We start from the raw sequence: 16,218 nt of genomic DNA, 5'->3' as shown, positions 1-16,218 counted from the left end.
GAATAAAGATGTGATACTGTATGTATATTAAACATTCACAGCTTCGTAGGTCAAGAATTAATGTTTAAATGACATCAAATTATAATCCGAAACCTGACCACTATGATAATTCTGACATTTATGATCATCCAACTTGATTGTCAAAATGTAAATCCGACGATATGTGACCAATATATGAGGTTCTAGGTATTGACATTTGAATTTTAATTCCCCATTGTAATTATATGCCACGAGCGGATTTCCAGTTGGCAGATGGTCCACGGTGACAGGTGCTCATGCGGCAGGTTTCTTATTCTATTTTTAAATTCGAATTGCTTATAGGTTACATTGCTACCTCTTTTGAGAATTAAATTAAAGCGTATGCGCCGTCATTTTATATATATGTTTACTTTTGAATTACAACTGTTTGTTTACTAAAAGTGTGTAGTTGTTATTATTTTCAACGTTACAAAGGAAGAATGAATGAACCTGCTTCATAAATCTAAAACTACTGCAGCATTTAATTCAAATGGATCGTATCATAATCAAATATTAACCTGCCGGTTTCTTTGTCCCCAGCTTCTCACAGAAAGTGGACGAGGAAGAGGGTGGTGGTGGCGTAGCTCTTCACCCACCGGACGGGTTCTACTCGCACACCCACTCGATCCACAGCGGGCACCATGGTCACCACGCAGAGCCTGACCGCGGGTACATGGACGGCAATAGATACGTCACCGCTGTTCATCGACCCATGCCTGGTAAGCTCTCACATATGATCGCTTTCCCGGTTCCTTCCTCAGCCCAGGGTTCGATTTCCAATTTATTCTGTTAGAAAATAATCGGCGGAATAAAACACTAAGCCGAGATTACACAAGATTATTTATTCGTCTTGAGAGCGATACAAAAAACGTACATTACCTAAGCACAGAAGAAAGACAAGCAAACTTTTTAATTTTAGATTGCGACCATAGTACACGTTCCAACATATTCGTCCACTTAAAGACTATTTACGTAAGAAGCAAATAGGCGTAGGGACACCTCAGCATTTATTAAGAGAAAAAGGGGCGATGGCTTAGCTCTTCGCTCGCTGGACGGTTCTTACTTGACACAGATATTCATTCGAATGTCTTTTTTTTGATGAACTTTTCTGAAATAGGGGTACTTGGTAACATCAATAAGAGATCGGATCTTGTGTAAAACTTACAGCTTTTATTGTATTATTAGTTATTGTTTATACATACACATGTAAGTTAATTATTTTATGTAGATCTTATGACAAATAGAGTTATTCTAAACTTAGAAATTACACATCTCTATTACGATTTCGGTTAATAGTGACTGCCTTTGCGTATTTTCATGGAACATTAAATTGATTTAGAATCCTCATAAAATTTAATACTTGTCTAGTTTTAACTGCAAGCTATGTACGATTTCTCATTCTACTCAGATTCTCAAGAATGTTAATTTGATTGGTGTTTCACTTTCAAGTTTCAAAAGAAAGATTGATATAATTCTACTTATGAAAGCCTTTGATCAACGTTCGTTAAGGAAGAGTAATAAAACTTGCGTTTTATGAACTGTGAGCTTTACTACTGTCGTTATATCGTCTATAACTGTTCCTTATGCAAGGCAACAGGAAAGCTATGGCATGGATTTCCGCCAGTGAAAGTCACTGTTACATAAAATTGGCGATAGCCGGTCATGCTCCGTAATAGGGGCGTTTACCTTCTTGTAGGTATTATATTATAGTAAAACAAAGTGAAGTATTACGGTCTAAATAATCAAATTTGGAAATAAAAGCCGTGCATCCAACAATATTCTTATCCTTACATATAATAAAACAAAGTCCTCTGCCGCGTCCGTCTGTCTGTCTGTTCGCGATAAACTCAAAAACTACTGCACGGATTTTCATGCGGTTTTCGCCAATAGATAGTGGAAGAAGAGAGTTCCCGAGGAAGGTTTAGATGTATAATTTTTTATGTTTTTACCCATTCTGTTGTTTTAATAAAATAAAAAAACTAATATTTCAGCATTGAACCATTCAAACTCGTCATGCTCGTCAGCCTCCAACGCGTCGACGGGTGTCGTCTGCGCGGGCGCAGCCGAGCCCGCGCCCCCTCTGTACATCGCCGCACCCCCCGAGGGCTTCGGGCTCGCTGTCCACACAAACAGGTGAGATGGATTGTATGTTGCAATGATAAAATATAGATTACAATTACAATTTTAAAATCTAGGTTAAACAGCTGTGTTCTATTTATCATGGATTTTATTCATAAATGCTGTTCTTTTTTCATATACTTTCTTTGGCGATAGACTTATATAATGTGTGTTTAAAAAATCAATATTTTAATATTATTGTATATATTTATATTGCATCCATAGGCGTGGAACAGACGTGTCCATCATTGGGACTACAGGAATTTCTCAAAAAGAACAGAGTTTACCCCAAAAAAGGGGTAAATTGACGAGAGGGTATGTCCCGGAACCTCCAAATTGTCATGTGTACCCCTAAGCTTAACACTTTAACTGTCCTAAGCAATGTAACTTGAATTCCTTAACATTCTGTTAAGGAAAGCATGATCCTTCAAGAGTTTAAATAATACTAAAATAAATTAATGTGAACACAAGATAGAGAGAAATATATAATACTTAAATATAATACTAGTCCATTTCTTAAATTCATTTTTAAAAATAAAAAATGTATCAAGCTGCATTTTTTATTTTTAACAAATCAAAATTTAATAAATTTGATCTTCTATAAATGAAGTATTGGTGATCAAAAATTAGCTTACTAAACTAAAGTATCAATTTATACTGTAAAATGTACGTACAGTCAGCAGCACAACAACCTTCCAAATTCAAAGCTAATACCACCACGGAGTAATTTGAGTGGTGGGCTGTATTTTATTATAGTGTGCTTTGAATTGTTATACATCACAATATCACTCAAGAAATATACTAATTTGCTAGTATTTTTTCAGATTTCATATCATTATACATGTTGTTTTATATAAGTTGTAGAACAACTTATATAAAACAAATCATGTATAATGATATGAAATCTGAACATATTAATTACATTAGAAATAAAATTCTAAATTCATAAAATTCTACTAGTGAATGAATATATAGTTACTTTATTATCTTTTGTAATAATTGTGTTCACATTATGTCTGCTACACACTATCGGCGAACGCGAGACGCGAATCAATGTACATTGCTTGGTTTTAATGTAAGCATTGTATCAAAACAAGGAAAATCCAGCTATGAATGTTGATTCGCTGCGGTTTGGTAAATTTTTCGCCGATAGCGTAAATCTGTGGTATTACAGATGAGTGTTTAAAGATAAAATACATTTAACGTATGAGCTTCGCTAGTTAACTGCATAATTTTGACTGAGGCATGCCACTGAAGGAAAACTTCAAAATTTTCAAACTTAGAATACTGTTTCATATTTAGAATACTGTCTTATAGCGTGATTGAGATTTTTCTCCAAAATATGTAATTCGACATAGTTCACATTTTCTCAGATCCGTCACTACTTCAAATATATTGCTTCTATATTATATTTTTTCCGAAAAAAAAAAGGAATTTGTAATTTAAACTATACGCTTACTATATTTAACAGATTTTTCCAACTTTATAGAAAGAAGCATGTTAATTTTGAGAATGTTGGCAGGTAATAATATAGCTTTGATATTACGTTCAATTTATTTGAATGAGTAAAAATGATTTTATTGTAACATCGACACGCCTAACAGCAGTTTTGTTCTTTCTGATACCATATTAATAATAATCTAAAAATAAATCTACTTTGTAACTGGAACATTATATAAAAAAAAGAGTTTAAAGTAGTTTGTATCATTTCCAATGTCTGCACTTTTGTGTCTGTAAATCATCCTTTGATAGTTAGAACAGTATTGTATTATTCGAAAATCATTTTAAGATACCAGTTATAAATATCTACCTATTGTTGAATAAACATTCCCTGTGTTCAATCTTCCCAAATCGTGATTAAGACCGCGCCTTCCTTCACACTAGCCCACCATCTCGATGTTTCACCAATTTAATTTATTTATTAGCGAAAACTTAAAAAGTGGTACTACAAATTATGTTACACTAGAAAATAGATTTTATTAGAAAGGGATATAGTTTTCTATCGGAAACAGTTGCCAAACTGCGGCAACTGTTTATTAAACGGATAACTGTGCCACCAAAATCCGTAGGAAATTGTTACTAAGCTTTGTATACAATAGAAAATTGTAGTACTTACTGTCTAATAAAATAGTTTATCTTTACTTTGCTATACATAACTTGAGTCATATGACAGATGTCAAATTGTATGAAATTAATATTTATATCTTTGTTGCTCTCATTTTCATTGTATATTAATGTATTAATTTCTATTTTACAAAGTATAGCGTAGCATAATTTAAATATATTATTTTTTAAAAACTAAATTGTCAAAAATGTAATGGCGCTAGTGTGTAGGTAGAGGTTCTCTTAAATACAAGTCAAGCCGCAGCCACAGCCACACACTCACCCTTATTTCATAAAATAACACCTAACATATCCTATACCCATTCACATATAATATATATTGAATGATATTCACGTATATATTTATAATTTAACATTTTCAGCCGCTATGAAATGTCCCAAGACCTGCTGGACAAGCAAGTGGAGATTCTAGAGAGGAGATACGGAGGGCTGAGGGCTCGGAGGGCGGCTGTCACCATCCAGAGAGCCTTCCGGAGGCGACAACTGCTGAAGAAGTTCAGTGCTATCACGGCGATGGCCAAGGCTGCCGACTCCACAGCTAGGCGGATGCAAGACGGATCAGATCATAATCTACTAGTCAATGGTGAGTTCTCATTTGCTAGGACTAGCCGAAGGATATCTTGGGCTATACAAACAAAATTTGTGAAACACGTTAGTACTACTCTCTAATGAAAATGCTGTATGTCGGCGTAAGACGTGAATTAATTCGGTCGAATTGGCATGATCGATAGCACAGTGCTTAAGTGCTATACGATATAGACAGGGTTCAATTCCCGCTTGATTCCAGAAATCTTGCATCTCAGTTTATTTTCAAAACAAGTTGAAAATGTGTGACATGCGTGATAAAATAATTTAAGTTGTTATGCCTACTTTCGTGTCATAAACGCGAACCATACTAGTTGCTTATCTCACTGGCTTAGGCCGACGTCGACGCTATAATCGCGCTACGTTCGGGAACGAAAGGTCAAACTTCAGTTTTTATTTATTTAAAATCAATAAATCGCTTTTTTTAATCAAACGAAAATACTCAATTTCCAGATCTATTTCATATAACGACTTGGATTTACTTTACTTTTACGAAACCTATTTTTATATAAATCACCATGTATACCTATTACCTTTCAGGTACAGATATTTACGCGAACACAAAAATGCAGAAGAGTCCCGCAGGCCAAGAGAAGATGATGGCACTCACCAGACCCATGTGGTCCATGTCGCTGCGAGAGAGACACGATATGGATATCAGGTTAGTCAAACATAAGCTGATGCATGACCTGATGATGCACTCAGGATCGGCACCCGACGAGAGAACTCCTCAACGGTTTACATGACATGATCTTCTTTTGTTACCAGTTAAATGCAACAAGATCTCTTTGACGTTAATAAAAGCTTGAGTCAAAAATGTAATTTTTGTAAAAAATCCTATTACAGTAACCACCTCCAACTGGACGCGCAAAACGACGTGGAAGCAATGGTGGCCAGGGTGCAGCAGTCAGCACATCAGATCCACATGATTGCCCAGGACATGCCACACCTACATCGTGACGCTGATAGCGGGGTACATGTAATTTTATTTTTTATTACTAGCCGCGTATCGTCGCTCGCTTCCTTGAGTATTTTGACTAAAATAGTATAGTAGTTTTCATAGACCACCACCTATTCCGGTGAAGGAAAATATTATGAGGAAATCTGCACACTGGTTGACTATTAAGACACAATGTGAAATGGAGAAGGCAATGGCAAATCACTCAGTGCCAAGTTGTTTCATACCACGTAATGAGAAAATACGACTATGACTGCTATACGGGTATTTGGAATAAATCACAAAGATAGACTTCTTCTTGTTAGTTCAGGATATGCCGTATTTGCTTCATGATACTGATAGCTATGGGTAGCTATAATAGGGGTACAAGCTTGAATTTATGTCATAGGTAGCGCAGCGAGCCTTTGCTCGCTTGGGATTTTTAATATAAATATTTTATGGTATAAAAATTCTAGTATGTAATACTGGAACATAGGTTATTCGATCCACTAAAGAAAGATAAAAATCATATTTTTCAAATCGTTAAGTATTCTGTTATTACTTTTAAAATTATCATTATTAATTCCTGCCTAATGTTGGACATACCTAACTACAATGTTGGACATAACTATCTCAAAAACGACATCGAATTATTCTGCACAGGATAATAATACTTATTGGTGACGTTACAGGTGTGCAGTTGCTCTGTGAGTGGGTCGGTGACAAACATTTCGACGTCCTCGTCGCACAATGAATCTCTACACAATCACCAACTGCTTAATAACACAGGTGATTGTCTTTTATATATTTACTTATAGGAGACCAGCTATGTATGTGCTGGTGTGCTGTATGTTCGGTACCTGTTTGAAACAGACCGGTATACTACAAAGCACTGGACTAAGCCAAGTGTATAGTGATTATTAATATTGGAAGTTGTATTAATAGGCAAGTGATTTTGTAATTGTATAGTCAACAGCACATCAAGTTACCCTGCAGGAACCTCTATGGCGTGGTAATAGCGGTGAGTTTGCAATGAATTTGGGTAGGTTGATGTGTTGTTGGCTGTACTGTTGCGTTGGATGTTATGCGGCTGGTAGATAGATTATGTTATATAATTATGTTTATTATTATTGTTCTTTTTCCAAAAGAAACTCTCAGATAGAGCTTGGTATATTTGGTCTAAAGCGCGGGCATTTTGCCAAGTGCAAACACACATTATAGTTTACGATGAGGATACCAGTGAATTTTCAGAATATATAATTATAATTTTCAGGCCCAATCTACGGCAATCTCCTGTCATCGGGAGGCAAGCCGCTGTCGTCGCCAACGGCGCGCCAGCAGCAACAGCTGGCGGCCATACAGGCGGCCAACGTGCGGCGACTGCCGCCGGAGGTCCCTAAGAGGACCAGCTCCATTACTCTGAAGTTAGTGTCATTCCTAGTACCAGAAACGGTCTTCTTTTTAGTGAATGAATGAATGAATGATAATTTATTGTTTGTTTGTAATAACTAACATTATTGCACGAAAATAAGTACATTAATGAAAATTAATACAAGAAAGATACATTGTACAACGGCGGACTTATCCCATGTAGGGATCTCTTACAGTCAACCGGCGATAGGTGGAGAGGACGTGTATACAGTAGCAGGCTAGTCAGAAATAATAACATATTAATGTAATTTATTTGCATTAAAAGCGGTACAAAAGTTGTTCTTTATCTATTTTATCTTTGTGAGGACCAATACCTCGCTACTGCAGGAATCCGTGGCTTTGTACAGGTCTGTATCTATATGTTGTGCTCGCTGTTAACTGGTTTTATGTATCGCATTAAACTACAACTACAATTTAGTTACGATAATATTATATACGTATCAAAATCAAATCATTTATTCAGAAATTAGGCCTTCACGCCTGTGAAGGCCTAATTTCTGCCTACTTATTCACGTCATATTCTAAATTAAATGATATTTACCAAGGCTACAAACTACGTAAGCGTGCCTTATATTAAATAATAAATAAATATCATTGCTTATAATAATGTTCTGTTTTACATTATTTGTGATAATATAATGTTTATATTTATAGTGCGGAAAGCCCAGTGTCGCTCCGGCGGGCGGAGTGCGGGGGCGCGGTGGTGCGCGGGGGCTCCATGTCCTCTGTGCAGTCCTCCTCCTCCTCCTCCTCGCAGGAGCATCGCCACCACTACCACCAGCCCTACCAGCCGAGAGGACCGGTGAGTATTGTTACGTTCGATTGCTCAATATTTGAGAAAAATTCCACAACTTCGGATGCTGATGCTTTTAGATTTTTTTGTTATTGTTTTTTTTAAGTTACTATATTATCTGTTAAAAACCATAAATCATTAAAATGACATGTCAAAATCTATGCGCATATCCGAGACATCCTTGCTCACAAATAAGGAATATAAGAATCCTGCGCAACTAGCGCCACCTTCATATATCATATATAATTTATTTTATGTATTAGGAAAATAATTCCTATTTAAGTTTAATACAAATTCTACGAAAATATGCATAAGTAATTTCCATTAAGCGAATCAAACATTAATAAGATTCAGTACCACAATATGAGAGCATGAAAATATCCCATCCCGCACATTCGCCCTCACCGAACTTTGCCTTCATTTAACAATGACCCTTGTTTGTCAATGAAAGTGTAACAGCCCCCCCTTCCCCAGGAGCCCCACGTGCACATCCAAGAGCACTTCCAGCACCAGCGCACGGCGTCGGGCACGGTGTTCGAGGGAGACAGATACACTGTGTGGAAGAGACAGGACGCTCCGCCGTACTACGACGCGCCCCCGCCCCCCGCCTGCTGCCAGCCCCGCCACGACCACGTGCAGATACAACCGCCTTCTAAGGTACACTCCTGCATTTATATTGTACACCACACATACATTATATATTAAAGGACAGGTATTAATCGCGCACATACCTTTTTTTTTATTTCCCAGACGTTTATTTTAATATATAATTATGCAACGCGAAAGTTTAAAAGTCATAGATATTTACATATATTATGAAACTCGCTTTTGCGCGCGACTTCGCCCGAATTTAAATCGTGCGATTGCTTATAACTTATTATTGTCAATATATACAAAATTTTTAGTTAGACAATCCGCTATACAACTGAGAAAAACGCATCAAATTCCATCCATTCGTTTTTACGTTTAGCCCCAAAATATTAGAATAAACAAAAAAATCACTAAATATTATAATATGATTAAAAAACTTCATAATTGAATGCCAAAATGGTTTTAAAACATTACTTACGGCGCACAATCTAATTCTTTGTCCATACGATTGCTATCTATTTCATCTTGCGTCACATCACGAAAAAGAGCAATAATGTTGGACAAACAATAAAATAAGTGGTACCTATATAGCGCCCTTACATTTATATTTGTTTTAAATCCAGGTGTCAGAAACAGTGCGCAAGCGCCAGTACCGCGTCGGATTGAATCTGTTCAACAAGAAACCGGAACGAGGCATCGCCTACCTCATCTCCCGAGGGTTCCTGGAGAACTCCCCCAGGGGAGTCGCCAGGTTCCTCATCACGAGGAAGGGGCTCAGCAAGCAGATGATCGGAGAATATCTTGGCAATTTGCAGAATCCCTTCAATATGGCTGTGTTAGAGTAAGTAATTTATATTTTAATGAGAATTGGGTATTACGTAACTGAGGGTCTTTGGAGAATTCTTTAACAGGCGTTGCCAGGATCCTGCATTTTACTTCGAATGTGAGGAAACAATAGTGTTATGATGTTTTTTTAGCATTTATAACCTTTCCCCTCTCTCCCTTGGAGATACGTAGTGATGTTTAAGACTATCCCCCGTCCACCTTAAATGACCTGTAATTTTAGTACCTACAAATAATCCTTTTGACGATCTCGGTGGTGCAGTGTAAAGTGCTTGAACCGAGAGGTTCCGGGTTCGATCTTCGGTTGGGTCATGAAGGAAAATGATCTTTTTCTGATTGGCCCGGGTCTTGGATTTATTTGTTATAAAATATAGTATGGTTGAGTTAGCATTCCATAACACAAGTTTCGAACTTAATTTGGGGCTAGCTTAATCTATGTGATTTGTCCTAATATATTTATTTATTATTTAATCTTATTATTTTAAATACAGACATGTAACTTCATTTATCTTACATGAAGGTGGTGTAATGGTTAAGACTCCCGTCTGTGGATCGAAAGGTCCCAGGTTCGAATCCTACTCGTGCCACATGAGTTTGTATACCAATCTGACTCATGTATAGTAGTTTTCATCGACCATCACTTGCTTCCGGCGAAGGAAAACATCGTGGGGAAACCTGCACACCGGTCGATTCTTAATAACTTGTGTGTGAAATTGAGAAGGCAATGGCAAACCACTCCATGAATAATGCCAAGAAAGTTGTTGTGTGTGTTTAATTCCACGTAATAAGGAGGAATACGCCTATGAAGATGTAACACGAATTGTCAGATGCTTCGTGAACGAGCTGGACCTGTCGGGCATGGCGGCGGACGTGGCGCTGCGCCGCTACCAGGCGCACTTCCGGCTGCCGGGCGAGGCGCAGAAGATCGAGCGTCTGGTCGAGGCCTTCGCGCGCCGCTACTGCGTCTGCAACCCCGACTTCGTGCAGCGGCTCAGGACGCAGGACACGGTGCGTGCGACACTATACTACTACTCACCTTATTTATTTTTCTTATCTACACTATCTACACTATTATTATAAAGAGGTAAGCGTTTGTGAGTTTGTATGTTTGAGGCGGGTGATCTCCGAAACCGCCGAACCGATTTCAAAGATTCTTTCACCATTAGAAAGTACATTATCCAGGATTGCTATAGGCTAAATTTTATCTCAAAATTCCCACGGGAGCGGAGCCCCGGGCAACATCTAGTTATTTATATTATCGCCAGTATGCCATATAGGGTTAAATCCACCATTTCTATTTTTTTTTTTAATTTTGTGCATAAAATTTTTAAATAAATATGATTACTATAGTTATCAGATAATACTTAATTGTGTATAATACTTATTAAATGAAAATGGAAATTAACTTAATGCATTTGGCATTATCTGATATTCAACCTTTGTGTCATTTAATGTGGTATATGTGGGTATAAAATATATGCTTACGTAGTATTCGTAGGATTTGATTTTCAATCAATTATGAAAATAATTTTAACACAAAAGTTTTTTACGCTTAAAAGAATGTATTTTTATAAAAATCACCACATACTCGTAGTATCAAGTATCTCGTACTTCAAGTAAAATTATCCTGCTCGTGTAGGTACTTAAATTTATAAAAGCATTAAGAGCTGTTTTGATTTTAAGAAATTGGCGAAGCGAAAATGACAAAAATCTGTAAATTCAGTATATCATAAGTGCAGGACACTGACATGCAGTACCGACCTCACACAAAGTGAGATAAAACGGGCGATGTGATATTTAGATTTAATATTATATATTTCAGATATTCGTGCTGGCCTTCGCGATAATAATGCTGAACACAGACCTCCACACTCCCAACTTGAAGCCCGAAGCGCGAATGTCTTTGGATGACTTCGTGCGGAACCTTCGCGGCATTGACGACTGTGGGGACATAGACCGGGATATGTTGGCCGGCATATATGATAGGGTGAAGTCCAGCGAGTTTAGACCTGGCAGCGACCATGTCACGCAGGTTAGTCAAAAATCACTTTAATTGCAATAGTGATAAGGTATATTTTTTTAAAGCAACCTTGCTTAATGTTATGAAATATATGAATGAAAATCTATTGTATATTTTCGACTCCTGTAAGACTACAGACTTAAGACATTATGACCGTTAGGCAATGGTCATGGCTGAACTACCTCTTTGGAGATCTCGGGTTCGATACAATTCATATAACAAAGCTCGTACTTCGGGGCTAACTCAATTTGTGTGGTTGTCCATATAATAATATATGTATTATGTGTTGTTCCATGTGTAAGATACACATATTAGGAGAGATGTTTTTCATTTTTATTATAGCATTTCGACTCGACTCCGCTCGGGTAAAAACACAATAAATTATACACCTAAACCTTCCTCAGGAATCACACTGTGTATTGGTGAAAACCGCATGAAAATCCGTGCACTAGTTTTTGAGTTTATCGCGAACAGACAGACAGACCCGGCAGATTTGAAGGATTCCAATTACTCGGTACATTAGGTACATTTTCTAATGAAACGTCACAAATTATTTATTACTTCTGAAATTCCTCGTTCAGGTGATGAAGGTCCAAGCGACGATCGTGGGCAAGAAGCCACACCTGGCGCTGCCGCACCGGCGGCTGGTGTGCTACTGCCGGCTGTACGAGATACCGGACATACACAAGAAGGAGAGGCCTGGCGTGCACCAGAGAGAGGTAATACAAATTAGTTGTTCGCCGCGAACGTAGACCTCGCAAACACAATATTTATTTACAAAATTGTGAGTATTTCAAAAATGACTGTGAACCGAGTTCGATGCCCCACGAACTTAAAAATTCTATTGACATATCCTACATACCTTTTAAATTTCATCAAAATCGGATCAACGGTTCGAAAGATATCGCGTTACAAACATACAAAAAATGTATTTTTGCCCCAAGTAGAATGTTAAACCTCGTTCGCTTCGCTCGCTTTGTTAATTCCTAACTAATGTTATAAATGGGAAAGTAAGTTTGTTACTTCTTCACGCTTTATCTACTCAACCAATATTCTTGAAATTTTGCATAGATGTAGTTTACAGTATGGAGAAGGACATAGGGTACTTTTCATCCCGGAAAAATAACTGTCCCCTTGGAAAATTTACGCGCGATCGAAACCGCGGGCAACAGCTAGTAATCTGTATGTACATATAGTAAAACTGTAAGTGTCCGTGCATAGGGGATTATTATTAACCCATAACACAAGTCTCGAACTTACTTTGGGCCTAAATCAATCTGTGTGATTTCTCCCTATATATTTATTTTCATTAAAAATATTTTTTTGTCAAATCTCTTTGCTTCTTATTTTGGGGCTAAATCAATCTGTGTGATTTCTCCCTATATATTTATATTAATTAAAAAATATCTTTTGTCAAGTTGTATAACAACTGATTTATTATATTATTCCAGGTATTTCTGTTCAACGACCTGTTGGTAATAACGAAGATCTTCAGCAAGAAGAAGTCGTCGGTGACGTACACGTTCCGCCAGTCGTTCCCACTCTGCGGCATGTCTGTCAATCTGTTCGCTGTGCCACGTGAGTATAATATCGTCCATATACCTTTTGCCTATATTTGAAATGACAATATTCAGAAGGTCAGATTATAATATTTGTTGTTAAATCATAATTTAAACAATTATTATCTTTAAATTAGAAATAATTGATAGGTTTAGCTTGAGTTGACATAGTTCTCAGCCCTAGCTATCTCGCAATCGGAAGGAAAGAAAAATATACTCTTATTTCGTTTTCCGTCCACCTGCGAATTAAGCCACTAGCTGTGCGGAGTTAACCGCTTAGTCACTCGTCTGCTTCAGCCCCGCGTATCGTCACGCAACTTTTGTTAGAGACATTGCAATAAGTCATCTCCCGTTTATATAGTTATGTATACAAATATACTCTTTGTTATTGCTTTGGGTATGTCTCTCTAAATTATTATTTGAATGAATTAATCTGTACCGTCCCACTGCTGGGAGAGATCTCCCCCAAGTTTTTCCAAGCTGCCAAATCATTAAAATTATCATATTAAAATAAAAAATATATAATCCAGATTACCCGTTCGGCATCCGCCTGTCGCGTCGCGTGGACGGCCGCCGCCTGGCCACCTTCAACGCCCGCAACGAGCACGATCGCTGCAAGTTCGCCGAAGATCTGAGGGAGAGCATCGCGGAGATGGACGAGATGGAGGCCATGAGGATCGAGGGCGAGCTCAACAGGGGCAAGGGCAGGGGCGGGGGGAACAATCGAGGAGGTGAGAGTTTCCTCCACTGTAAGAGGCTTTACACTATAATGAAGTGATGCCAGTTTGCTGAAGACCTGATGGAAAGCATCGCGGAGATATAGTAATTATTGTGGTGATTGTGTGAGGTGGAAGCATTGGGGGTCGAGGGAGGGGAGGTGAACCCCTGGTCAGCTCCCCTTCCTCGACCCCCTTGCCCCTGCAAGGGCAGGGGTGGGGGAACAATCAGGAGGTGAGGAAACTTATTTTTTTTTTCTCTACTAAAGTGATGAGAGAAGTAGATATTGTTGAGATTATTTACATTTAAATACTTTAACTTATGTTTCTTCTGTAAATGTTTAGATAGATTCTTTATTGAAGGAGTCTGTCTACCTAAATTACATAATTAATTTGTAATGTCTAATATATTGATTTTTAATAGTATATTTCTATAAAAAGACATGTAAAGATTATGCACACAACTTTTAAGTACAAACGCACTGCAGGTATTACAACACCACTGAGCACGAACCCGAATAATATGTCGCAAAAGCCCCAAGTTTTTTTTTGCTTAATTTATTTCTTCTGGCAAATTAAATGTATGTTTGTCTATTCCAGTGATGGAAAACAGAGACAGCGGCGTGGCCGACGTGGATATGGATCACCAGCAATGTATGGACCACGTCCATATGCATGGGTATGTCTTATTGCAACTTTCAGAATCGATTAATAAGTAATGTATTGACGTTACAATTTATAACTATACGAGCTGCGCCCCGGGGCTTCGCTCACGTGGTAATTTCGGGATAAAAAGTACCTTGTGTGTTATTCCAGGTTATATTCTACCCGTGTACCAAATTTCATAACAATCCGTCCAGTACATTTTACGAAAGAGTAACAAACATAGATCCTACTTCAACATAGAACTTTCGCATTTATTATATTAGTAGCGTTGTACGTAGTTGATGTAATTTTGTCTCTGTATGGAGATATACTCACTTGACAAATATGTAAATGATATATTTTTTTGACAGTGTGGTAGTGCCCCCGCCGCCATCTTGCCCGGCGCCGGCGGCGCCCTCGCGGCTGTCGCACAACCCTCCCCCCACCACCATCATCAAGCGAAACGTGCTGTCAAACTCGCTTGTCGATATCAACGACCCTGGTAAGTTTTTAACATTTGTATAACTCAACTGGCTTTTGTACGCGGCTTCGCACGTGTAATTTCCCATGGGAACAGATCTTTTTTCCGGGATATAAAGTAATAAATGTCCTTTTATCCTGGTATATGATATTTCAAGACGATTAGTGGAATATATAAAGCGTGATGAGGTAACAACCTTACTTTCGCTTTTATACTCGTAATAGTTAAGACGCATAGTTTTTAGAGCAACCGGTTTTCGCAAGGCAAATTTTCTATATCGTTCTATTGCGTTCCGGGCTGTAACGTAAAATAAATTCGGAAATTACGCTGTGATTTTTCTACCGGCCGCGTGCCTGATGCGTGGAAATATCTAGGCTATATTCCTATAGTCGCCATGAGGCGACTGAGGAATATAGCTTATCGTAACTGTCGTATGAACGACATTTACGGGAAAATGGAGTGGTTCTATATAAGGGCGAAATCACACGTCGTGAAATGACCTGCACGATCAAAATAATGACGCAATAATATTTTTTGAGTTGTTTTTTTAAATTACAAACTAGCGGCCCGTCCCGGCTTCGCTCGGGTAAAAACATAATAAATTATACACATTCCTCAGGAATCACGCTATCTATAACGGTTTTTTTAAGATTTTAATTCCGTTTTCACCAAGAAAATCCGTGCAGTAATTTTTCAATTTATCGCGAACAGACAGACAGCGGCAAAGTACGTTATGTTAAAATGTGTATGTATAAGGAAGATGAATTCGATTTCGATTAATGCCTGGTCTTCATTGGACCAGTGGCTTTGGCAGCGGAGAGACTCCAGCGGCGGGGTTCCGTGGGGTCCCTGGACAGCGGCATGTCGGTGTCGTTCCAGCACGGCAGCCGCACGGCGCTGCACGCCACGTCGCCGCGGCACCCCACCGACCAGCGATCACCAGGTTTCTTACTCTTTCTTCTCTTCATTTCCTTCTTGTGCTAAATTTTTCCGGACTTATTTTTCAAAATATGTGCTGAGAGGGTGAATTTTAAATATTGATATCTTTGAAAGTTACTTTAAGAGAATGTCTTCTTTTCATACCATACATAGCAAGGATTGCCGTTTGTTGTGAAATGAGAATGGTGTTAGTGATGCACCCCACCAAAGTCAGTATCCCATAAGACATTAAGCTATGAAAATAACTGAAGTAAACTAATCAAGCAGTTTAGTTTTTAAAATATTTTTTTATTTATTTAATATTAATATTCCCTTTCGCTTTCACACAAAATGTGTGGGCATATTGCCCTTGATTGACTTTTACAGTCTGCGCAAAGAGAGGCAACTGACACAGCTCATTATAGTGCTTTCGCTTCCA

General features: G+C 38.1%; 1 protein-coding gene across 4 annotated transcripts in view; it reads left to right on the top strand.

The window, feature by feature from the left end:
- Nucleotides 1-16,218, top strand: part of siz (schizo) — a 150,782-nt gene that overhangs the window by 130,549 nt on the left and 4,015 nt on the right. For 3 of the 4 annotated variants that reach the window (XM_053762689.2, XM_053762688.2, XM_053762690.2), the window contains 19 exons: nucleotides 559-737; nucleotides 2,010-2,151; nucleotides 2,362-2,451; nucleotides 4,623-4,843; nucleotides 5,386-5,506; nucleotides 5,692-5,818; nucleotides 6,475-6,571; nucleotides 7,056-7,206; nucleotides 7,868-8,015; nucleotides 8,481-8,663; nucleotides 9,221-9,438; nucleotides 10,268-10,448; nucleotides 11,263-11,472; nucleotides 12,042-12,179; nucleotides 12,912-13,038; nucleotides 13,550-13,750; nucleotides 14,336-14,414; nucleotides 14,752-14,882; nucleotides 15,664-15,804. In XM_053762689.2, the coding sequence (XP_053618664.1) occupies nucleotides 559-737; nucleotides 2,010-2,151; nucleotides 2,362-2,451; nucleotides 4,623-4,843; nucleotides 5,386-5,506; nucleotides 5,692-5,818; nucleotides 6,475-6,571; nucleotides 7,056-7,206; nucleotides 7,868-8,015; nucleotides 8,481-8,663; nucleotides 9,221-9,438; nucleotides 10,268-10,448; nucleotides 11,263-11,472; nucleotides 12,042-12,179; nucleotides 12,912-13,038; nucleotides 13,550-13,750; nucleotides 14,336-14,414; nucleotides 14,752-14,882; nucleotides 15,664-15,804 (2,885 nt within the window). The remainder of the gene's footprint in view (nucleotides 1-558; nucleotides 738-2,009; nucleotides 2,152-2,361; nucleotides 2,452-4,622; nucleotides 4,844-5,385; nucleotides 5,507-5,691; nucleotides 5,819-6,474; nucleotides 6,572-7,055; nucleotides 7,207-7,867; nucleotides 8,016-8,480; nucleotides 8,664-9,220; nucleotides 9,439-10,267; nucleotides 10,449-11,262; nucleotides 11,473-12,041; nucleotides 12,180-12,911; nucleotides 13,039-13,549; nucleotides 13,751-14,335; nucleotides 14,415-14,751; nucleotides 14,883-15,663; nucleotides 15,805-16,218) is intronic. The other variant, XM_053762692.2, reaches the window with a different exon arrangement.

The sequence above is a fragment of the Plodia interpunctella genome, chromosome 23 (assembly GCF_027563975.2).
Source record: "Plodia interpunctella isolate USDA-ARS_2022_Savannah chromosome 23, ilPloInte3.2, whole genome shotgun sequence".
Lineage (NCBI taxonomy): Eukaryota > Metazoa > Arthropoda > Insecta > Lepidoptera > Pyralidae > Plodia > Plodia interpunctella.
The sequence above is the reverse complement of the archived record's forward strand: the minus strand, read 5'-3'. Positions and strand labels throughout refer to the sequence as shown.